Raw genomic sequence first — 25767 nt, 5'->3', positions numbered from 1 at the left:
GACAGTTTCCAGCGTTTTTAATAAACTGTTACAGTATTTTTTTTTCGTTTACTGTAGCTATCAAGTCATCTACAACTTAAAAGAATAAAAGCAGTATGTTGTGATATATAAGCCATCAAGTCATTAAGACGTGAAGCTGTCACTACTTCAACTGGTCTTTTCCCTGCAACCTGTGATGCTCTCGTAGCCTAAAAGGAATTAAAGGAAATTAATTAAAATTCATTCTGGCAAGCAATGACTTGTTCAAATGCATTGTTACAGATAAGATCCGTACTTAATGAGGTTTAAGTGTCTGCACCTACCTGACTGCATTGATCTTGATGAAGCCGGATGCATCTGAAGGATCGTAATCTCCTTGAACATCCATGCTGGAGGAGAGAGAGAGAGAGAGAGAGAGAGAGAGAGAGAGAGAGAGAGAGAGAGAGAGAGAGAGAGAGGAGAAATCAATGATATGACTGCCTCGTGAGGTGCTCTCAATCTGACACCGTTATGTGATGGGGAACGCGGCAAAGTGCTAACATTTGCGTTAACCCTTGCAAACTAGACCTTTTCCACCAAGAAGTTGGTGTTCCCAAATGGTTCCTCAAGGGCTTTTTCATATAATTACAGCTTCTTAGCTTCTTAAAGTCATTCTAATTGACCATCTCTGAAAGAAAATCCTCTTACATAGGGTTCTACTTGGAACTTTCCCCAGAGACAAACCAACAAACCTGTTTAATGGAAACTTACCACACAATACCCTTTAAATACATGTAAAAACTAAACACATTAACTATTCAAATACATTATATTGCCAAAAGTTTTGTTACACTCCTCCAAATCACTGAATTCAGGTGTTGTTTTTCAGGTGTTGAGCTCGGCCCCTTAGTTCCAGTGAAAGGAACTCTTAATACTTCAGCACAGCAAGTCATTTCGGGCAATTTCATGCTTCCAGCTTTGTGGGAACAGTTTGGGGATGACCCCTTCCTGTTGAAACATGACTGCACACCAGTGTACAAAGCAAGGTCCATAAAGACATGGATAAGTGAGTTTGGTGTGGAGGAACTTGACTGGCCTGCACAGAGTCCTGACCTCAACCCCATAGAACACCTTTGGGATGAATTAAAGCGGAGAGCCAGGCCTTCTCGTCCAACATCAGTGCCTGACCTCACAAATGCGCTTCTAGAGGAATGGTCAAAAATTCCTATAAACACACTCCTAAACCTTGTGGAAAGCATTCCTAGAAGAGTTATAGCTGCAAAGGGCGGGACAATTCCATATTACATTCATGTGCATGTAAAGGCAGACGTCACAAAACTTTTGGCAATATCTCTTTGAGGATCCCAAAAAGTCCACCGTCAATTTCCCTGGCTTACAGTTTTGTCATATTTCCACATAAAACCTTCCTTCATTCTTTATTTAACTCCTACGAAAAGGTTCCTCTCAGGTTCTCCAGATGGTTACGGACCCTTAACTTTCAATATAGTATGTTCTTGTTCAACATAGAGTATTGTTCATAAGGAAACTTCGATTATATAACGGAATGCTGGTCATTTCCTTAAAAGGTTCATTTAGAACATCATTGGTGTAGCACTGGTCTCTCTGCCGTCTCCGTGAACAGCTCTAAGCTTGGATTGGATTCGGTCTCACTTTAACTTGCTTTAGATCAACACATTTGCCAAATGAATACATACAAACGTTCAGAGTGTAGTCTTTTCCCTGTTTTTGTCCCCGACATTATCCATCCTATTGATCTGATTTTCTTTTTCCTCTGTATTTTGTAATTACTGCAGTTTCTACCTGCTGCTCTGAACTACACACAGAAACCTAGTAAGAAGCCTAACACGACAATTAGTGACTTAGGAAAGAGGAAACGAAGAAAAAACCAGCACACGAGTCTGGGGAAAGATCTCGACTGAATGTAGCAAGGGATGTAAAAAACAGACCCCCTTCCACTACCTTGTGTGTGTATGTGTTTATCCTGGTGTGTAAGTCTTTGTATGTACAGCTGTCAGTGTAATCACTGGTAAGCCGCATTGTGACATTTCTGCTGGATCAATACGGCGTGTGAGGGACACCACTGTGCTAATGATACTATTTACTGATCCCCGTTGAGTCACTGCAGGAAGACACAGAGACTGGGACTCTCGTATTCATTCTTTTTCTCTTGCGCACTTGTTTCTTGAAAGTCTCTTGAAGCACAAAGCGAAATCCACCGATGTGACCTTTCCACCGAACGCTTCCATGCTTAACCATTAGCGCCATTAGCGCACAGCTGACGCAAGAGGAGAGGCCTGGGCATATGGGCGCACCGCTTTGGTCAGCTCTGAGCCTGCCCTGAGGGCGTCCAGGGGTCACAGCACTAAATACACTCACTGTTCTCCCAGGACAAGGCAGAAGGAAAGAGAGACGACACAATGGATGGAAAAAACTGCGAGAGAGAATCTGACGTTTCTAAAGCACCTTCTACTGGTACTTTGTAGATTGTGGTTCCTCTACAGATGGTTACAGCTCAATGGATGACATGCTGAGTGACCTGTTCATGCAACATAACACACATTGAGCTTCATCATGGACATAGGTTCTGGTCACTGATCTAAAATGGTTTCTTGAGGGGGAAAAAGGCAGCAAAACAACTTCTCATCATTCTGTAGTAGTAGAATAAACCAGATTTCTCTTTTCAACAAGTGGCCAAGTCAAATTCCCCACTCAAATTTTGGTGATGAATCTCACAAAGGGGACTTGACTTGATTTGAGATGACCAGCTATCCGAACATGACGTTTGTACTTAAATCACGAACCAATTAATATTAACTATGGTACAACACATGATGCAATCACCATGGAAACCATGTCATTGGTGCAATACGGTCATTCATTTCAGATCTGTTTCGCACCCTTCAGTATTAAACTGCCTCCCCTGGATGCTTAATTGTGGACAGGTTCACAGAACAAGCTTAACACACACACACACCTTGGCAGTTTTCCTTATCTGACAGACAGACAGAGTCATGGTGCTTACCTGACAAGCTCTTCGTTGTACAGAGACTTGGGTGATTCCCGACCCAGGATGTAGACTTGGCCTTTGAACACGGACAGCTGCACTTTGCCCTCTACGTTCTCCTGAGACTTGGCAATGCAGTGGCGCACAAACTCGCACTCTGGGCTGTACCAAAATCCTGGTGAAAAATCAAGAAATTAATCAATACAGGAGAAACAGATATAGGATTGTGTAGCAGCCAAGGAAATGAACTGCAGGAACATTAATTGGGAATGAGTGTTTACAGTGTTTCCCTTCAAGCAAATGGAGATTGATATGAATTTATGTAATCTTCAAACTTGGTAAAATCTTCTAGCAATTATTGATTAGTAATTAATTTAAAATGGAAACTTATGTGATTTAAGACGCTGAGCACTGACAACAATCAGCATCTGTTTAATACTCCATGTGTTTAATACATCCATGAACAGTTGGGAAGAAGAAATGGGCATTACAATTAGTTAAATATGAATATCAGTCTGTCTTTATCTTATAATAATATTGCTGATGCATACTCCAAAAAGATGCCAAAAATCTCTCATACCAAAAAATAAATAACTATTAAATGGACGGTATCAAGGCTTGATAAGAGTATAGATTTTTCAAAACGATGATGGAATTCAGCCTAATAATTTTTATTCATAAAAATGAATTAGAAATGTCTTATTGCATTAAGTCTATTGTGTAAAGACTCCAAAATCGAGCTTCACACGCTTCAGCATTTTGTTCCCCCCACCATTTTTTCCCCCTGCTATTAGCGTATCCACTGAGGCTGTGATTGTGTGCAGGTGTGATCGGAGCCCTGCGTACAGTCCATCCATCCCTCTCTTCTCTGTGGGATGGCAGGGGCCGAGCGCTCCCTCTCCAGCTCCGGCCGCCTCCGTTTCCCCCGAGCGCAGGACTCTAATGAGTTTAATCTGTTCACACCTTTGTAAGGTGCTCCGTTCCCCTGCGCCTGCTCTTACTCCCATGTGGCTTTAATTGCAGGGAGACTGATCTGTAATCAGCCACTAATGAGTTCAAATCCTATTATGGGAAGGGAAGACGGGCCAGAGAGCAGCCTGCTGCCTGTGACGGAGGGATTAGGACACCTGAGCCAGAGAAAGACGGAGAATAAAGGAGGAGGCTCGGTGTGAGCGAAAGGATGAGAGGAGGTGCGTGTGTGTGATCAGCTAGGTGCTCACACTTGGGTTTTATTATTATGTAACATCTGTTATGGGGCCTCTAAGTATTAATATTAAAGTTGAATTTTTGAATGCAAGGAGATCAGGAAGGGTGTCTAATGTGGAATTCTGTGCTTTTATACAATTAATACAGTAAAAAGAATACAATAATTAATAAGCAGCTTTTTGTAGTTATTCGTGGTGTTAAAATGCTCTCAAAAATCTTTGCTTCATACCATTATACAAAAGCTCAGAGAACTTGATGCCCAGCCCTTGCTTGATGCGTCTGACCTCTCTGTCCATGGTGAACGCCTCGATGTCCAGATGAGCATGATAGAGAATGGTGCCTCCCGGGGTCTCGTAGATACCTGACGGGAAGCAAGAATGAGAAACAGGAGCATTATATAAGAACAGAAGAGCAGACATTTTTTGCCAAATGTAAATCAAAACATCTTAAATAAATAACGCTGTCAAGTTGTCTAGATGCTAGAAGAGACAGAGTCCGGTCTCATGTCCGGGTATCATAATTAAGATAATGAAGTCTGCTGACCAGCATGCTGTCCATCACCTGTTGTAGACAGAGCAACAAGCGGAAATGATAGGGTAACAACCCTCAGCTGCCAAAATCTACTGCCCTGATTCTTCCACCCTGCAATTTACAACATCCGTGTGTGTGTGTGTGTGTGTGCGCGCGAGAGAAAGAACCGATATTTAACTTATGCACAAATGAAGCTGTCACTCAGCTGTCTAGAGAGAGAAACAGGAAAGGAAGATGGGAGGTTAAAGTTTTACACCATTTGAACCGGTTTATACTGAGGCACATATTAAATCAAGAAAACAACCTTTCATACACTTGTCTGTTTCGTATGTAATAAAAATCCAAACTATAATTTTTCAAAGTCATTCGTTTCAAACAGGAAGCAGTTTCAGAAATAAGACGGTTTCATATAAGTATACTGTATGGTGTGAGCGGTTAGCATTGTGTTCAACTAATAGCTTAATCTTAATGCTAAGTGTGATTATGGTGTCATTTTAGTCTTTTTTAAAACTATTTACCAACACGTCTGAGGTAAATGTTGCCATTCCCTACAGTTTTGACTCATTTCTGATGCCATTCATTGTTAACGTTGTTTGTATACAAGATATGCTAGCAAGAGACATATTTCTTAGTTGCTTAGCAACAGTTTTCTATTCATGATTTTAGACACTTTAACGATAAGTGTATTTACGTTAAAAACACAAAATCACAAAGCATTTTGCCAAAACATCTGAAGTAAATGTTGGTATTTCCAACACTTTTCTCTCATTTGTAGTGTGTTTGTTCTCTTCCTGTGTTTGTATACAAGGTGTCTGTCTTGGCGCTATATTTCGCAGTTAATTAGCAACAAAATTCTCCTCATTTCGAACAATTGAGCGACGTGCATACGAACATTTCCGTGTTAAAAGCCATTTTATATCAGGTTACTAAAATATCTGAGGTAAATGTTTTGATTTCATACAGTTTTGTCCCATTATACTCAAGATATGCTAGCTAGATATGTATGTATTTCTCAATCTAATCTAGACACTTGAAGGATAAGCGTTCACATTAGATGCACAATTCATGAGAAAATAAGGTAGAACTGACGTACACATATGCTTTGTTGTGTTAGGGTAGTTTGTGGTCGATGCTAACAGCGATTACAGTTGCCGGGAATCATTCTCTAGCAATTTTCCAACATGTCTGAGGTAAAAGTCTCATTTCAGTTCATGCTAAGTGTTTATGAGGTAATTATACTGACTCTGAGGCTTTTTTGTAGCTAATTACCAGCACTTATGAGGTAAAAGTTGGTATTCCCTACAGTTTTGTCTCATTTCTAGTGTCATTTTTCTTTCACACTATATGTATACATATACACGATAAGCTAAATATACACGGCACTGGATTTCAGTTTATTAGCCTCCTGTAGCCTTCTCCAACAAAAATTATAGCACAAGAACCTGCGGTCTATAGTTAAATCTGTAGTTAAATTGTCCACAGGTTTCTAGTGAACATTCCTCTATATCACAAAGCTCTTAATTGGGAAGCAGGCCTCAGGCTGGCAGAGGGAAAGCTGAATGTCCATAGATCCTTCTGCCCAAAACAGGACTTAAAAAACGACTGATCTTTTAAGCACTGAAAGCTGGCAATCTGATACATTAAGGCTCTGTGGATTTAAGTGAGGCTAGAGCCAAAGAGCTAAAGTGCTCCAGTTCCGTAAGGGGGCATCTGATAACTCTCCCTGAATTAAGCTCCCTAAAGGAACGGACTGGCTAGCACAGATTATCTAGACAAAAGCCTGCTGATTTGCAAGCATTAATCTTTTAAAGTGTGTGTGTGTGTGTGAATAAGACCGAGAAGGAGAAAAAGGTAGCCTAAGTGAGACAAAGAAGTGTGTGTGTGTGTGTGTGTGTGGTTAAACTATCCCTTGCTTGGCTCGTGGCCCTTTGGGCGTCCCGCCCTGCTAACACAGGTACGTCAAAGCAGCTTAGCATTCTTGCTGCTATCTGAGCAGATACGGCTCTCTTCTAGATGGCAGTGTGGAATTAACGCCAGGTTTTAACACTTCAAAGCCTCCGTGACACAAAAACACACAAAAAAGATTACACTCAATTGCACATAACCCGAGGCGTGATCAGGTCCAGATAATGGTCAATGATTAGATAAGTAAATTTTTTTTTTTTGGTTTATTTTTGGGTCCTTTGGGTGTAAATTATTATTTAAAAATAATTTGTTATTTTTTTATTATTATTATTTTTTTTTTTATTAGTAACTTTTTACATTCTCTTTTTCTTATTATTTTTTAAAAATGTACACCCAATAAAATAGCTAATTATTCATGGTAATTGATATTCATATTAAAATTAAAAACTAAACAAAACTGTATTTTCTGAGTCCCCTGATTGCATTCCTTGTGCATTATTATAAATTATTAATATACAAATAATTAAAAGTTAATATTTTTAAAGGTCAGCAAGGCTGTGAATATAAGTTGTGTGTGATATGAAACTGCAGTCCTTGATTTTCCACACAAGGAAATAAAAAAAATAAGCCGTGAGAAACCATGATGTTTACGCTGTGCTTTCTTATTTAAAAAAGAAAACAAAAACAAACCAGTTGATCTTTCTGCAGGTCTTACAGGTATGACATCAGCAGGTGGACATAAATCTGCGACATTCCTGTCCGGTTTTGCCTTTGGAAGGTTTTAGACTTCATCCTGACTGACAGTGTGACAGCTGACTGCGAGCCTGTGCCGGTGGGAACAACAAACAGTGCACTAATGGCCAGAGGAGGGTTGCCAGGTCCACCGAATATCTGTTCGTCATTATCACGTTGACAACCGTCAAACGAGTCGTTTCCGTTCCGTTACTCGGAAATGACCCACTGTCTGCCGAAGAATCATGACACACACATATCTCTCACTTCGCTACGCTCATCCGGAATTTGTTATAAACACAGGCTGTCACTTCCTGTTTCTGCATTTCTTATACCAAACACCTTCATCTTTCTCTTAGACCAAAGCTACAGACAAATCTAAAATAAAATCTGGAGCTTTAAATGTCTACCTGTCACCCTGTGGTAAAATGGAAAGGAAGTGGATTCACTTGGCCAGTGTTGCACTCTGATGCGCTCATGTGATGCACAATGACAAAATAAAACAAAAGAAAAACCGTTTAAATCCATTTTTTCCGGGTGTAAAGAAGCGTAGACCTTTGAGGTCACATGGGTGTTAGAAATACCTCTGGACTTCATTCCGACGAAGCGGTTTTCCACGATGTCGATTCGGCCGACTCCGTGCTTTCCTCTGTGAGGTAACAAAAAAAAACAAAAATTTTATATATATATATATATATATATATATATATATATATATATATATATATATATATATATATATATATATATATATATATATATATATATATATATATATATATAAAAAAAACAGTTTTACATTTTAAAGCTTATAGAAATATACCAATGATGTGCAAGTACTTACCCTACTTCATTGAGATAGGTGAAGATCTCCAGCGGTGTGTCTTTGGACGTTCCTTCTTTCACGTGCCTCACCTTGACCGGTACGCCTGGTCACACACGATTTCCATTTATGAGTCAGCATTTTTCAAAATATGAACCACAACCATAGAGATAGCTATTAGAAGCATGCAAAAGTGGCCCTATATGTGTATTGATTTTTTGTATTGATTTTAAAGGGGTTTCTTTGTTTACAACGACAACGAAGAATCTTTAGAATGGACGATTGACATTTTTAATCATCTGTGATGCAAATTTATTTTAAAAAAGTGAAAGAGAGAGAGGGAGAGAACTGGTAACAGTTCCTGGACAAGTTCTTAGTTTGAGGTTTTTTTTTCATCCAAATGGTCAAGACCAGCCAATTTGGCTGTGGAAGAAAAAGCACCTAGACTCAATACAGAGCTGAAGAGATCTGGAGGAGGGATAGAGTGATTTAGGAGGAGTGGTGGGAAGAGGTGAATAGCAGAGCTGAAGAAAAGCACTTATAAATTCAAAAGCTTTACTACTCTTAAGGCTGTGAAATCGTGAGCAGAGCCTTCAGTAATTTAATTACACACTCCAGCTATTGTGTCACCATGTCCTCTTTTAGCGAGAGAGAGAGAGAGAGAGAGCGCAACAGAGAGAGAGAGACAGTAACAGGCTTCAGATCTAAACTCCATGTTTAGATGTGACAGCGAGAATGAGACATAATAAGCAAAACTTTATTTGTATTGATCACAGCATCGGGAAAGCTAGCTATTAGCATTCGGCTAGCTCGCGCGTCGTGCTTGCTAACTTTTCCGAGATTAGAAATAAAGCTGCTGTTAGTTAGACTTAGTTGTGGCTTTCCTTGGTGAAAGAGATGTTCATCATCGTAGGTAGAGTTGATGCAAAAGTCTCAGTGGCGCAAACATCCCAGAATGCAATGCAGCTACAAGACGAAATTACGGCGGAGACTCGGCTAGTCGACGTCCTTTTGAGTTTGGGGATGACTAAAGAGATGAGGGTGAAATCTCTCTGGTGCCATTATTAGCAGTTAGGTGAATGGGTTAAGTAGGAAAAATAAATAAATTAAAAAAAATTCAATAGAAAAAATGAATTACAGAATTCCTTTGTAGAATAATTAATTTGGTTAATTCTAAAAATTAATATGCAATTTTAACCCTTTCTTTAACTGTTTAGAATATTTTTCTGTTGTCAAGCTGAGGGAAGAACGAAACTTTTACCAGAGTATTTATTCGGCCCAGTAATCGCACTTTTGCGTGAGTAATGAGTTTGGATGCTTTCGCCTGCCTCTTTACATGAAAGCCTTCCGTGGTAAAAAAAAGAAACAAAAAGACAAATAGGACACAGTTGAACACTCTGGCACAGACTAACACTATCTAAGAGCCACCATGCCTGGTCCAGCTCTCGCTCCTTTCACTCCGCATGCTTTGGAGCCCCATAAATAAATCACTGTCAATAGGCTACTTATTCATAGCATGAAATGAGCAACTCGGAGGCCAAAGGTGGAAACGATGCAATAGACCAAGGCTTAGGGTGGAGATCTGGAGCGACTGGAAGAAAGACAAGAGAGGGCTCGAGGACTCTTTTGAACAGGGAGAAGAAGTAAAAAAAAAAAAAAAAAAAAAGAAAGTGCTGATCGTTTCTTTTTTTTTTTTTTACCCTTAACCGCCTACTCCCCCTTTTCTATGCATCTGGGAGCCTCATTAGCATTTAGCATGCTTGCAGTTGCCAATCACGGCCAAATGGAGCGGTTCAGGTCGACCCTTTCTCGGCTGTGGGTGTAAAAGCCCTGTTAGAATGACACGTAAAAAAGGGACTTGACAAAATATTTTCAGACATGTTCTTTTGTCAGACGCCCCATTCCCATATCCTGGGAGCGCCCCGAAGGGTGCAAGGGCGCCCCAAAAGAGCAGTCCTCGCCTGAGGAACAAAGCCGAGGATCACTGCAAATAGTTAATAATTAGATTAAAAGTTCAAATAAATTAAAGCACGGCGAGAACGCGGGAGTCTCTCGGATTCCCCCTCCCCGGTGTCTGTCAACACGCAGGTCCTTTTCTCTGCCTCCGAGCAGTACAAAGACACGGCAGACACAGTTGTAGGAAAAATTAAAGCTTTACATTTTTCCTCTCTTTTCCCCTTCCTCGAACCCTATCTCTCTCATTCTTTCTCTCTCTCTCTCTCTTTTTAACCACAGAGTGAGTGCAAGACATGGAAAAGCAAAAGGGAGGGGCCGGGCTTGTAAAATGACAAGAGGAAAAAGGTTTAGTAGTTAAAAATTCTTTTTAATCGATGAGAAAGCAAGCGCTGAGAAAGTAAGCGAGAAGAAAAGAAAGACGAGAAGAATTTTTTTTTTTTTTTTTACAGGACCAGGGAAGGAGGGAGGGGTGGATCTTTTGTGCGTTGTCAGTAAACCAGCTTTTCTCATGGACACTATAAATGGAGGTGACTAAAATCTATGAATACTGATCAGAAAAGGATCATAGACTAGCTTAAACAACACAATGACATCACTGTCTGATCCAATCAGTTCACTAGAAACTTGGGGGTGTGTGTGAAGAAAATGCAGTTCTCCATGCAGTTGGGTTAACTTCTCAGGGTCTGGAGAATATTTAGTGCTTTATTTTTCTTGTAGAATGTCTGAATTATGACTGATCATAAATAATTAATGTGTTAATTCCATTGCAATAGAGTCCAATTAAATCTAGGTGAATAATAATTAATTAATAGTTTAACACAAAATGGGATGTGCTGGAAATTTCTCAATGAAATGAACATGCTATAACAGCAATTATAATACACCGATCAGGCATAAAATTATGACCAGTGAGAGGCGCCGTGAATAAGACTGATGATCTCCAATAATGGACAAGCGCAAGGATTTGAGCTTTGAGTTTGACCAAAAGGGCCAAACTGATGGCTAGACCACTGGATCAGAGCATCAGAGCCAATAATACATTTTTTTCAAATCGATGATGGATTTAAGTTTAGCGTTAGATTAAATGTTCCTCTTGCTTTTCTCTCTTTTTCAGATAAAACACAGTTTGTGATGTTAAAGAGGAACTGAAAATCCTCCTCTGTCCTGAAAACTCCGTTATGGTGTATCCTTTATTCAGTTATAAATAATACATTTATTATATAAATTCATTTGTTTGATATCTTACTATATGTAGAATGTGCAAATTAATATAAACTAGAACTAGAGGCACGCTGCGATAGAAAACGACTTAATGAAGCGTTTAATGAGCTCAGGTTAAGTTTGACGTATATTAAGTGTTCACATCATAAAGACACTAACAAGAAAACGACGTGCGACATGCACCATATAGAAGAAACTACCCATTCCAAACACTCATTGACGAGAAGTTACCATGGTAACAGTTATAATGGTGCAATTTCTGTTTGGTCAAGATTATTATGATTATTACTGCTACTACTTGTCTTAAGCCCACGACACACTGAGTATCGATCAAACCGTGTGTGTAAGTGTGGGTGAAAATCCTCAATCCCATCCACACCGACTCCGTTATGCAGTTCTGGAACATTCCACAGCCAATGACTGGCATTAATGCCCATGTTTTTATAATGGGAGTATATTCAGAGCTGTAAGTGTGTCAGTGTGGCTGGACTGAGGCTAGTAGGACTGAAGATTGGTCAATATCACAACGCAGCAGGAGATCTGACTCCCATCACCGAGCTGACTGATGGGGGCAACACACACACACACACACACACACACACACACACACACACACACACACACACAGATACCTTTGCTAAACTCAATCTCCAGCATGTCTGGTGTATTTGGTGAGTCTTCAGGGTTCTTGGTCATCAGATAGAGGTCAGAAGGAGCATGACTCTGTGGGGAAAACAGTACATTTGGTGTTATTACAATGAGCATGAGCTCTAAACTACATCCAAATAGTTCTTCTCATACACACTGGTGAGGGAGAAGAGTCAGGATGTGCTTGTGCCATTTTGGGCATAGCATAGTAAAAGTTTTGGCACCCTTATAACAGCAAAAAACGGTTCCAAACAGCTCTGTGCTTTCTGATGAAGTGTCAAAGGAACGTGAGCGAAGTCTCCGAGTCTCCGTCTTGTCTACATTTGCATGGATCAAATGGGGGGGGGGGGTTGCTGAAAGTAAACGGACTGACGTGTCAGACAGAGACACCCCCTGCCAATTACCTGACATTACGGCAAGCTGGCAGACGATGCATCCTGAGCAGAGGCAAATTGCAGGGGAGCTATGCAAAATAACCACCGGGCGCATTTAAATGGAAACCTTTACCAGACAAACATGACGATAACTAATCTACGTCCAAATGAGTGCCTTTGCTTTCCTTTTAACTAAACAGCATACCCGACTGCCCCAGCGTCGCCTCCTTTCTTTTCCGCCTCGCCGCTTTCTGTCACGAGATAAGGAGATAAAAGTGTGAGGAAACACGTCTCTTCTAAAAGCTCCAAATCGAGGTCCCCCCCCCCCCCACACAGAGTGACTTTTGCTAGCGTGAACTAGATGCGATGAAGCTTTCGATTTGAAGGTCTGAATGCTCTGCTGGCATTTGTGCAAAAGAAAAGCGGTAAAATAATAAACAGGATTGCTTTGTACACACGGCAAAATATCGATTAATAATTAGTGGAAATATATTTCAGAACAAAATAGTATTTTGGGGCCTTCATTATTTTTAAATGAAGATGGATAGATAGATAGATAGATAGATAGATAGATAGATAGATAGATAGATAGATAGATAGATATGCTAATAAAACACATCCTCTGTTAGTCTTTAGATCTGTTTATGTTCAGCAAATAACCAGATATATATGAATGTCATTAGAGTCATTCACCTTGTGCACTGGATTTTTGTGTTGAATAAAGCAAAAGTTTAACGACTATAATGAAAGCTCTGTATTATAAAGAAAACCATACAGGAGAAAAAAAAGTGAGTCGAAACCTTCCCTGAGCCAAAACATTTGACTACCTACAGGGCCGAACGATGCCCAGCGGTCCTGTGACGAGCATCCACATGGACAAGAGCTCCATAACGTGACATGGCAAGGTTCACGGAGGTAGAAAAGCAAAGCCGAAAAGGAGAGGCGCAGCTAGAGAGTGAGCAGATCAATGAATTTCAATTCCAGCCCCCTGCAGGTGGAGCTGGCCCTGCTGCACGGCCCTGACAGAGAGGCAAACCGCTCGGCAGAAAGGAAAGCTAGAGGGAGAGAAAAGAGGGGGGACATTGGTGGCAAATGGTCCGTGAACTGGCCCATCATGTCTCCGCTTAGGCGGCTCACTATGAGGGTCTTTATCCGGCTCTACCCATATTGTTGTCCTCCGAGGCGAGTGAATGCGTGGCCCCTGAAAGAGGACCACGGCATGAACTTAGAGCGAGTAAATTTCTCGCTTTCCACATGTTAGCTGCCTCATTGCCTTTCAATCAAAGACCTGGAGCTGAAAGTGAGTGGGAGAGAGAGAGAAAGAGAGAAAGAGAGAGAGAGAGAGAGAGGTACAGGGTGGGGGGTGGGGGGGGTTGGGGGAAAGAGGAAAGAAGCAAGAAAAAGATGGAGGGACAGGAATAAAAGATAAAGCATTGAAATCTGGGCACTGGAATGGAAGTGACATTTAAATCGCTTGTCTTTTGACTATTGCCTCTCTCTCTCTCTACAGAGATAGAGATTATATTATTTTTATATATATATATATATATATATATATATATATATATATATATATATATATATATATATATATATATATATATATATATATATATATATATATATACATACATATACATACATACACATACATACACATACATACACATACATACACACACACATACACACACACGCATATATATTCATATATATATACACATGTGTGTGTGTATGAATCCCAGCTCCAGAAGCTGCCACTGCAAGGCCCTTAACCCTCAGTCATATAAAATGAGTATAAAAACGTTCTGGATAAGAGCGTCTGCCAAATGCCAGAAATGTAAATGAGTCTCCAGTGTCAGTGTTTTGTTATTTAGGTCAGTAACTTGGACATGGGAAAGTCTTTGCGACAGATAGCTCTTTCTTTGTACCATGAGACACTGCATTTCTGACATTTTAACCTTAAGAGGAAAGTAGATAACTTTAACGAATTGTCATCATAAAATTATCATTATTGGCAATATGCCTTGCTATCAGAGATAAGACGACTCCAGGATGTTAGAAACTGCTTCATCACATGTGTACACACAAAATTTGATCACATCAGCTAACACTACTCAAAAACCGAGCTAAGATTGAACAGGAAGTGATGCAAAGAATGAATAGTTTTGCTAACTCAGAGTAAAGCTAAAGAAGAAACACGAGAGAAATACAGAACAGATACATGACTCCTTTACTCCTTCTGGACATTATATAACTCATTCAAGTCAAATCAGACAAATTTTCTAACACCGCCATAACAATTCTTAAGGTTTTTTTCCCCTCTGGTCTACAAAAACGACCCGATGACCACCCAGTGCTACGCATCTTTCCCCCTCTGGGCTGAGTATTAATAAGCTGATGAGTGGCTCAGAGACACGTTTCATTTCCTCTCCGGCTCGGAGTCACACCAAAGGTCTCATTGTATTTACCAAACAACGACGTGTCTCTTTCATATCTGTCCTCTGGGTCACTCTCAGTTAGGCCGACACTCTAAGTCTGACAGAGATGCTATTTTAATGAGGGCTAACATGGCTGGAGGACACATCCGAGGTCAAATCGGGAGGGGAGACAGAGAGAGAGAGAGAGAGAGAGAGGTGTACTGCTTCACCAAAAATGATTAATAAATCATTTTATAAATGATTTAAAGTGCCATTAAATTTTGAAAGTGGGCAAATCATTTACTGAAACATTTATTTATTTTTTGTACAAATTATCTTAAATGTCATTTATTTCTGATTGCTATCTATCTATCGTAGTTAATTTTTTTTACTATTTTTTATTTATATTAACAATGCCATAAGCTAAATTTATCCAACAAAGGAGCTGAACCTTTTTTTTTTTTACATAATTATTTATGATGTTAATAATACGTTAATAATAAAATGAATAACTAAGCAGCACAACTGTCATCATCTCATATCGAACAGGAAAAAGATGAGAAAGCTACAATGCTAGTGAGACGGGATCGTGCCCATTCCTGTACAGTCTACAGGAATGAATAATCCGTATCCCGTCTCACAGACAGCACATGATCTCTCTCCATCCCTCCCTTAGCCTCGTAATCTCTCTCTCTCTCTCTCTCTCTCTCCCCGTCACTCTTTCTGACATGTATGTGTGACAGAGGCCATTGTACTTTACTGTTAATGGTGACATCTCGGTGTCACGGTGTCACCATGAAATGTTTCCCCTCCCACGTCGAAGCCCAAGGCAGACAATGGTGTCCCCGAGAGTGCCGGGCAGCCAGGAGGCCCAGCTGGGCCGTGCATTCCCATGAAATCAGAAATTAGCCAGGGCCGCTGTGAGGACAGGTCACTGTCTGTCTGTCTCTTTGTCTGTCTGTCCTAGCCTCATCATAAGAGCAAAGACGACAAAAAAAAAAAAAAAAAAAAAGAATAAAAAAGGGTATGTTGTAAGGGTTCAGAGGTCGTGAGACTCCCCTCTCATCTCGCTCATGCCACAGACCTCTCAAATCTGATTGGTCAGATTCATGTCCTATAACAAAGCAGCAGCTTTTACCTTCTCAGACTTGTAATTATGAGTTATTGTTTCTATGGTAACGACTCATTCACTGTATAGTAGATCTAATCATACAGTCATTTATATGGTGACGTTAACCGTAAAGCTGTAAAAAGTCTTCAGGATGAAGGATTTCATTTTCAATTTCTGTCTGAAGCATGGATGTTCCACAACATTAATAACAACTATCATTTCTTATTATTAAGTACAAATTTTTTACCAATCTGCTGTTGGATAAGAGATGTGGAGATGATGTGCTGATACAGGAAAAGATTCAACTTCCGGTTGGAACGGGTTCGAATTCTGCCTTTTATTATTCAGACTAATGTTTCATCTAGAATTATTACTAATTACTGAATATATAATATAATCACAAAAAAAAACCCTTTTACAATTAACCATGAAAAGATTTTCAAAGCAAGAAATTAGGAAAGATTTTGTTTTTTGTTGTTTTTTTTTTTACCTTGGGGTTCTCCAGTATTCCAGACTCGTAGCTGTGAAGAAAAAGACAATATAAAAGACCTTCGGTTACTAAGATCAGTAAAACAGGATCCTGATGATATAATACAGATATTTCCGAAGATTATAAAATATTAATATCACGATACCTCGAGTATTTCAGTGGTTCACACTGCAGCTAAAAGATCTTTCACGATACTCTAAACGATAATATTTTTCTCATTCAGATTTTGGACCAGGTTCTTATTTGGTATTAAAATCTGATCCCAACAGATCCTAGATATCTGATCTAATTGGTTGTAGGGGGTCTTCAGAGATCCTCATGTTAAATGTAATCTGTTTTAAAATCTGTTATTTTCTTTTGCATATATGATGGTAAGCATAAACTTACAGACAATAAATTATTTGAAATAAAAATTTAATTAAAAATTGTCTAGATTGCATATATAAATCTAAAACAATTTAATTTAATTTGTAATTTTAATTTGTAATTATTTAAACTGCAAGTTTAGACTGAGTGAGAATTTATTAAATATAAATATCAGACATTTAAAAATTTTTATTATTTTAAATGCATGTTTATATCATATCTGTATTTGATAATAAAGGTTGGCTTTCAAAATGAATTTCCCTAAGTTATTAACGTAGCTTAATTATTTGTTAAATTTATTGCCATCGAACGGGTGATTTCAACAGCAATGAATATGAAAAAATGTCCTTATGATAGTAATAACGCTCTTTTAACAGGCTATATATCTTGAAAACTAATGATCATTGGTCTGTACGTTGCAAAACAAAATAAATTATTCTAGCATAAGGAGGCATAATAAATACATTTAGAATCTCCACACTAATTCCAGACGTGGTACAGACTGACCCGGCCCCCCCATTAAAGAAATGAAAAAATGATGTGGCCCTCAAGTTTGGGGACTCCTGATGTACAGGAACCCATTCAGACGAGTCTCAGACACGAGCCATATTATAAAGTGGAAAAGGGAACAGGCTTGCGTGTCCGGTTTTGCGTTGCGAGATCTCACCTGATGTGCATGAGGTTGGCATCCATGCTCCAGGGGGCTTTTGGAGTGACGGGAACAGGAATGCCGTGTTTCTGAAAAGACGAACGGTTTATGTTAAAGAAATGTTAACGAGCAAAACACTAATAGGGTCTTAAGCTCTTAATAGGTGTATCTGAGACTTAAGGAAATGAGGTACAAGACAGATCCATGAGTCTGATTGTGGTCTGATTTGAGACTCAGAAATAATGATCTAACATCAACAAAAGTGTTTACAATCATCTTCATCATCATTATCATCATCATCATCATCAGGGCAGTGGTGGCTCAAGTGGTTAAGGCTCTGGGTTGTTAAATGGAGGATCAAGGGTTCAAGCACCACCAAGCTCCACTGTTAGGTAATTAAGCAAGGCCCTTAACCCTCTCTGCTCCAAGAGTGCTGTATCATATCTGCCCCTGCGCTTTAACCCCAGCTTCCTCAGCTGGGATATGCGAAGAAAAGAATTCCACTGTGCTGAAATGTATGTGTGGCAATAATAAAGGCTTCATGTCCTCAGTCCTTCATCATCATCCCTCATCAACATTTATCACCACAGGTTTTTTTTTTTTATACCTCTGCGTACTCCATGAGGTCCTTTCGGCCCCGGAAGCGGTTGTAAAATTCTGGGACCCTCCAAGGCGAAATAATCTAACGGAGGAAACAGAAAACTTTCAATATAAACTGGAAACCGAATCAAAAAGGTACAAAGATTAGAGACGGGAAAGGAGGAAGAGTCCGGTCCTCACCTTCACTTCAGGGTACAAGGCGTAGCAGGTCAGCTCAAACCGAACCTGATCATTACCCTGGAATCAGAATAAGGATGATTAAGGGTGAGATACATATCGTGAGGTACGAGAACGCAGACGGATCGTGACGTTTGTCTCCATCTAGTGGCAAAGCATGAAGTGAACGACGGATCAAAATTATTTTAACCTGTTTATAGAGATTTAAAGCATAAAGAATTTGATAAATTATTTCTAAATAAATAAAAACAGAAGAGTTAACAGAATAAAAGTCCCACAATAAATATATTTACTATACAAGTGGCTATATACTAAATTTGTAAAATATCCTTTTTTAAAAATCCAACAAAAAATTTGTTTTTTTTTACATTTAAACTAAAAAAAAAAAAAAAAAAATACATAAAAAGATGTCCAAAATATTTTCACATATGTTTATAAAATTTGAATCATTTTGTCCCGGTTAATCTGTCAGGTCTTATATCTTCGTTGCGGTCTCATGGACGTAAAAATACTGACGTGTTTTTTAAAGAGTCACCGGGTTTAATAAACTGCCTTTCTGTAGCTCCGCCCATCATGAGCAGCCAATTCTGACCGTTTATTTTGTGTGCAGATAAAAATCTGGACTCTAATGAGTGACCCAGACCTGATCTTCTGAATAAAGTGTCACAGTTACATTGTGTGCACTAACCTTCCCAGTGGCTCCATGGGAGACGTACTGCGCCCCCTCCTGGCAGGCAATCTGCACTTGGCGCCGAGCGATGCAGGGCCGGGCGATGGAGGTCCCCAGCAGGTACCGGTCCTCATAGATGGCGTTGGCCTGCACCGAGGTCCAGATGAACTCTTCTACAAACTCAGCACGCAGGTCCTCAATGAACACCTGTCTCACACACACACACACACACACACACGATTAGGCTGATGACCTTGAAACCATTACTTTATATACTATAATGTTACTATACTATAACAACCAGACATTGCTTTAAATTATAAATATTCTCTCACATTTCACTTAAATTTCTCCCTCACCTTTTTTGCTCCAAGATTTTCTGCTTTCTTTCTGGCCGCATCAAAGTCCTCCTCCTGTCCAATATTAGCCTGAAAACACAAACGATTCATAACTGCACGAGGGTTAATCGCCATGCATTTCCTTCTGTATTGAAAATCCCTCTTTATTGAAATCTAGTTTTAAAATTGGACCCAATGTCCCCAAAAGTGAAAACTTAAAGGTGCAGTCTAATGTTTAAAATATTTCTAGCTGTATAATTCTATCAGATAGATAAATAGATAGATAGCTAATTTACAAATGCGCCATTAAATCTTAGCTTCTTTATTTCAATTTGTGATTATTTTAGATTTTTTTTTTTCCAGCTCCACCCCTTGTTGATTAAATTAAACGCTCTCCGATCTTATTGGCCAACACACAATGCATACTTAGAGCAGATCTCCTTAATATGATGACTGCAGAACTCCTTTAAGTTGTTTGTTATTTTCTTTTTTTTTTTTTTTTATTTAATTTATTTTTAAAACTAAAAAGTACCTTACAGGTAAGACTCAAATTTTAACTTAGTTTTACACTTTTAGAGTCGTTATTCAGTTATTCACATTCAGGTGATGCCTTTAATAAACTTAAACCAAATAAATTAAATATAAATATTTCTAAATAAATAAACAAACAAACAAACAAACACCCCATTCCCAGCATCATTTATTCCAGAATCTACTTTATTTATTTATCTGTTTGTTTATTTATTTATTTAAAAAACCCACAATCTCTCTCAGAAATTAATTTACGGTTCTGTTTGTTGTAAGCATCACCGCTTGTCCTCTGGCGCCACCTACTGGCTCCAAACACCCAGAACACAGACTGTTATTCAATGAAGAGTAAAAAGAAGAAAATAAAGGAACCTGAACATGTAGATTATTGATAATATCACACTTAAATGTTATCATCAATCAACCTGCATCACCTTACACCACAGGTTTCCCATGCCTGGACCTGGAGAGCTCCATACTGCATATTTGAACGTTTTCCTCTGCTTTAAGACACCCATACTAATAAAAATTAGTTTAGTAATTAATTAGTATAAGGATAAGTTTTTCTCACCATGTTCTCACCAAGCAGTTAAACAAAGAAGTTCCAAAAACACATTAAGTCGATGGCACAAATTTCACCAAAGTATCATGGCCCCAAGCTAACAAGGTTAACTTACAAATATTAATAATCCTGTTAACTCACAGAATCACAACAAATGAATGAATGAATTTATGAATGAATGCGTTAGTTACTTAGTGAGTGAATGAATGAATGAGTTAGAGAGCAAATAAATCAATGAGCTGGTAAATGAATGAACAAAAGAATGAATGAGTTAGTTAGTTAGTGAATGAACAGATGGGTAAGTGAATGAATGAACGAATGAGTTAGTTAGTGAGCAAATGAACGAATGTGTTAGTTAGTGAATAAACACACGAGTTAGAGAGTGCATGAATGAACGAGCAAATGAAAGAAAGAATGAATGGATGAAGGAAGGAATAAATGAATGATTTAGTTAAAAAAATGAATGAAAAAATAAACGAGTTAGAGAAAGAGGGAAAGAAAGAGTTAGTGAGTGAATGAATGAATGCTAATTATTCCTGTGCAAGTCATGTACAGATCCTTGTCAGGACAAGTCTTGAACATTCCCACCACTCCCATTACAGGACTCGAAGTATTTTGTACAGTAAGGCAGACAGTTAGAGGAAGTTAGAGGAAGTTGTGTAAAGCAGTTCTGCAAGTTCGACTAGTCCCCAAAAAAAGGATTTACTGAAGCCTATGATTAGGAGCAGCATGCGGAATTAAAAAAAAAAGTAAACTTGCACCTAAGTGGCCTGCTGATGCGCTGCAAATTAATCTATAGTTTTATATCTCACTATTGTTCTCTCTCGTTCAGATATGGGGACTGTATTGTGTAGCTTTCCTCGCTGGAGGCTTTAAGGGATCATGAACCTTCACACTTCAGAGCGTTCTGTGTGATCCGCGCCGACACTTCAACACACTCAGCGGATTTCTGCTCCTCTGGCAGGGCTGTGTTTATTCACGAGCTCTGAAGCTCCAGCTCCGAAACACTGCAGAAACCACAGCGACAGCGAAAGTGCCTCAAGGGCAGATTATCGTCAGATAACCAGGGTGAAGTCAGGTGAGAAAAGTGCTTCAGGGTGAAGTCAGGTGAGAAAAGTGCTTCATTAGCACATCTCTGATGTCCTGAGATGACGGTTGTTTTTAACGGTTGTCAACTAAAATCATTCACAGTGCAGATCAGTGCTTCTGAACATTCTGCATAATCACCAGGAGGTTATAGGTTAAAATCCCAGCACTGCTTGGACCTTATTCTGGTTAACTATCAGATTTAGTTTTAAAGACAACACACATACACTCACACATACAGATCAGCTAGAACATTGAGCATTGAGAGGTGATGTGAATAAGACTGATCTCCTCATCATGGCACCTGTTAGTGGGTGGGATATATTAGGCAGCAAGTGAACATTTTGTCCTCAAAGTTGATCTTAGAAGCAGGAAAAATGGACAAGTGTAAGGATTTGAGCTTTGAGTTTGATGAAGGGCCAAATTGTGATGGTTAGACCACTGGATCAGAGCATCTCCAAAACTGCAGCTCTTGTGGGGTGTTCCCGCTCTGCAGTGGTCAGTATCTATCAAAAGTGGTCCAAGAAAGGAACAGTGGTGAACCAGAGACAGGGTCATGGACAGCCAAGGCTCATTGAGGCACGTGGGGAGTGAAGGCTGATCCGATACAACAGATGAGCTACTGTTGCTCAAATTGCTGAAGACGTTAATGTTGGTTCTGATAGAAAGGGGTCAGAATACACAGTGCAGGACTGTTTTGGCAGCAAAAGAGGGATCATGTAAGGATGCACCGGAGGCAGGCTTAGCAGAATCCATAATGCAGATCTTTATTAAACAAAATGGCAGGCTAGAATCAGTATCGATGTGGCAGCACAAAAGGGTCAAAACCGGGAAATCAAACACTAGAGTAAACCGAAAACAAAGCCGAGAATCGAGAGACATAGAAAACATGGACAGGCAAGGATCATAGGACACAAAAATAGCAATCAGAGGCAAATAGCAAGGCTTGGTAAACTACTAGAGAGAACAATACTTCGCAGCTAACAGTAGACAGCGTGCTGCTTATATAGCCGAGCAAGAACAAAGTCATAGCCAGAAATATTCGGATGATGGTGCCCTCTGGTGTTCTGGCTCTGCATATGATGTTACAGATCAACAGAATATTAGGCAAGTGGTCATAATGTTATGCCTGATCAGTGTATAAGACCAATCAGGCATAACATGTATTTTGTTGTCTTGACATGCTTCATGTACAACAGTGAAAACTTGTGCTATGATGCAACAAAGATGTAATTTCGACTTCACAAGTGAAACAGTCCCTTTAACGCAGTGTATCAATTAACTCTGTCTTTTGTAATACATTTCTAATGTTTTATATCATTTTTCCTGTTGCAACCAAACCTGTTGCTGCAAGACCACGCTTGATTTATCAAAAGGTCTTGTCTCTAAGCAATTAATATTTAAGGAACGCTGATTTAATCTATGGAATTGCAAAGTCTTCAGTCTTCCGTTAAGCAAAAGATCTCTGTAATAAGATGCAAAGTTACATCTCGATCCAACCGAAACGATTCAGAGTTTAAGTGACATGTTATACATGATCTTTCATGGAGTGTGTGCCATGACGGACTCTTACACTGAAGAGAAGGATATAAAAGAGGTGAAGATTCCAAGGTGAGATCTTACCAGGTAGGCGATGACATCATAGCCTTGCTCCTTGAGCCACACCAGGATGCAGGACGTGTCCAGACCGCCGCTGTACGCCAGGACCACTGTACCTTTAGACATTTTTTCCTTCTTTGGTACCTTTTATAAAGTCGGGGAAAATCATTTTAATAACAAAAACATGAATTTGCTTTGAAACGCCGATTTGAAAAGGATTAAAAGAAATTTATTCATTTAGAAATACTCAAAGATTTGTCTTTGTAAGGGAAAGGATTATTGTCACTTGTGTCGTATCTGGAAAAGCTGCCTGTGCATCTTTTAACATCTTTAAGACACTCACTTCCCACTCAGAACAGAACTGACCGATCATCTGAATCAGACGTGAGTCAGGGCAGGGGATTCTCCAGAATCTGAATCAGAGTCTGCGATTAAAAGCTTAGATGAAATGGCCTATAACCGTGTCAATGATCGATCGTTATCCTAACAAGTTTTATTCCACGTGTGGAAAGAAACAAAATAAAGCTATTCTGAAATTCCTGTTCAGACTAAAACCAGGATGAAGTGATATATTAAATGAAATTTTATTTTAAAGTTTAATGTTTAAACCTTGGTGGACCTTGATTTGTAAGTGAACTTTAATCAGTGTTACGGCAAAGTGAATTAAATTTGGGAACAACTTTTATATTGTAAAAAAAATATTCTGGTGTGATCTTCTTCTTCTTCTTCTTATTCATTTGTTTTGCACCCATTTTGGCATTTTACATTATTTCATGCATCATTTTGTATCGTGAAGAGCAATGCTTTTGTGATAATGTGTATTAATGTGCAGAATTCTGAGGACAAGACTGAAACAAATATCAGACTTCCTTCTGTTTTCTATCCTAATAATTTGTGCATTTGTGGATCACAACATATATTAGGGTGTGAATCAACATTTTTATCAATACTTTGAAGTCCATTATACTTAAACTACTACTGGACAATGCCAAAAGCAATGAAAAGCCTTCTACTGGTGTAAACGTCCATGTTTGTGGATATTTTGGTCAGCTTGAAGCAGAGTGACGTGACCAGGTGTCATTCTCCCTCACTGCTGGCTCAAAGAACCAAATTTATACATAAATATAAATAAATTAAACCTGTTTAGGATTGAATTGTGTTGTTACGTCATACACATGCACAGCTATAGTCAATTCTCCCGTTCATATTTATAGAGCACGCGCTATATTTAACCCGTGAAACCGTGCTAAGTAACGGCATCAGATCTGATAAAGATGTACTTAGGAGAAAGACATACTCACCTGAACCGAGAAATATTAAGAAAAATATCTAAGCAGCTCGATTAACAAGATAAAGCAGACAACACTTCCACTTTCCACGAGCAACCGAAGGCGAGCGCGTGGCGGACGTTATATACGTGCCAGTATTTCGTCAGCTGCTTCCGCAAGCAGCCAGCCAATCAGAGGTCAGGGGGCGTGGCAAAGCGCATGTCCTTCAGTACATTGCATGATGTAACGTTTTTTTGAACTTGCGTTGCACGCGCTGCCGGTGTTTCATCAGAGACGCTAACGTCAATAACACTTCAATATTACTTTATAAACACTTTATTACAGTTATTTATTATTCCTTTTAATAGAAATTCTTTTTAAAACCGGTTAGTTTACACCTCTACGAACAAGAAATGACTCGTCCTTGACGTTAAAATGGAGTCTGATGATAGTTAAACAGAGATATTGTGTTTAAAACCGACATTTTGTTTTAAACTAGTAGTCTAATGTTATAATTACATCATTATTTTATACACACAAAAGCATGGCCCAGGCCCATGTCTCAACATGATTCACAGGATATTGCATAACTAGTTTAATTTCTAACTGTGGTCTGTTTTTCAGCATGTTTTAAGAGGGGTAAGAAGAAGAACATCTGAAGAACCTCAGTACAGACTGAGCTCAGGATCCAACCATCCATCCATTTTCTATACCCACTTTATTCCTAATTAGGGTCACAGGGATCTGCCGGAGCCTATCCCAGCACACATGGGGCGAAAGGCAGGGGTACACCCTGGACAGGTCACCAGTCCATCACAGGGTCACAAATATAGACAGACAACCACACACACTCACACTCACTCCTATGGGCAATTTAGAATTACCGATCAACCTAATGTACATGGACTGTGGGAGGAAACCAGAGTCCACAATGGTCCACGGGAGGAAACCAGAGTACCCAGAGTAAACCCACGCAGGCATGGGGAGAACATGCAAACTCCACACAGAACAGATTCAAACCCAGGATTTGAACCCAGGACCTTCTTGCTGTGAGGCAACAGTGCTGTGGCACTAAGCCACCATGCTGCCCCAGGATCCAACCATTAAGCAATATTACTGGGAATGGTGGGATTATTTCCTGTTTTTTTCCATGATCATTTGTTTATGGATACATGATTTTCTCATTTTGAGATCCATTTCTTGAGGGTGTTCACTCATGGGTTCCTCGGTTCCTTCTGGCTCATGTTTATTTTCTATAAGTTTTGGACATTAGCTACACTATATTGTCAAACGTTTTGGGACACCCCTCCAAATTCAGGTGTTGTTTATCAGGGTTTGGGCTCGGCCCCTTAGTTCCAGTGAAAGGAACTCTTAATGCTTCAGCTTCATACCAAACATTTTGGGCAATTTCATGCTCCCAACTTTGTGGGAACAGTTTGGGGGATGACCCCTTCCTGTTCCAACATGACTGCACACCAGGGGACAAAGCAAGGTCCATAAAGACAAGGATGAGTGAGTTTGGTG

At 39.4% G+C, this 25767-nt stretch overlaps 1 protein-coding gene across 1 annotated transcript; it reads right to left on the bottom strand.

Annotated features, from left to right (window-relative positions):
• Positions 1–24413, bottom strand: ass1 (argininosuccinate synthase 1). The gene is made up of 15 exons (XM_058383394.1): positions 24277–24413; positions 23000–23119; positions 19222–19290; positions 18881–19069; positions 18196–18252; positions 18023–18097; positions 17434–17504; positions 16401–16431; positions 11990–12080; positions 8202–8286; positions 7942–8006; positions 4419–4550; positions 3002–3158; positions 303–368; positions 1–188 (listed from the first exon to the last, which is right to left on the bottom strand). Exons 2-15 carry the CDS (start codon positions 23099–23101, stop codon positions 143–145), a joined length of 1236 nt encoding a protein of 411 aa, XP_058239377.1. The 5' UTR covers positions 23102–23119; positions 24277–24413; the 3' UTR covers positions 1–142.
• Positions 24414–25767: the final 1354 nt, after the last annotated feature.

The sequence above is a fragment of the Hemibagrus wyckioides genome, linkage group LG28, assembly GCF_019097595.1.
Source record: "Hemibagrus wyckioides isolate EC202008001 linkage group LG28, SWU_Hwy_1.0, whole genome shotgun sequence".
Taxonomy (NCBI): domain Eukaryota; kingdom Metazoa; phylum Chordata; class Actinopteri; order Siluriformes; family Bagridae; genus Hemibagrus; species Hemibagrus wyckioides.
Note: the sequence above shows the minus strand (reverse complement) of the source record. Positions and strands in the feature narration are given on the sequence as shown.

Excerpts from the sequence above, each read along its gene's own strand:
- ass1 (XM_058383394.1), bottom strand. The coding sequence starts at position 23,101 with ATGTCTAAAGGTACAGTGGTCCTGGCGTACAGCGGCGGTCTGGACACG. Across the intron at positions 18,098-18,195 it reads CCTTGTACCCTGAAGTGAAG|ATTATTTCGCCTTGGAGGGT; the intron begins GTGAGGACCGGA and ends TTCCTCCGTTAG. Across the intron at positions 3,159-4,418 it reads CTCTGAGCTTTTGTATAATG|GATTTTGGTACAGCCCAGAG; the intron begins GTATGAAGCAAA and ends ATTTTTCACCAG.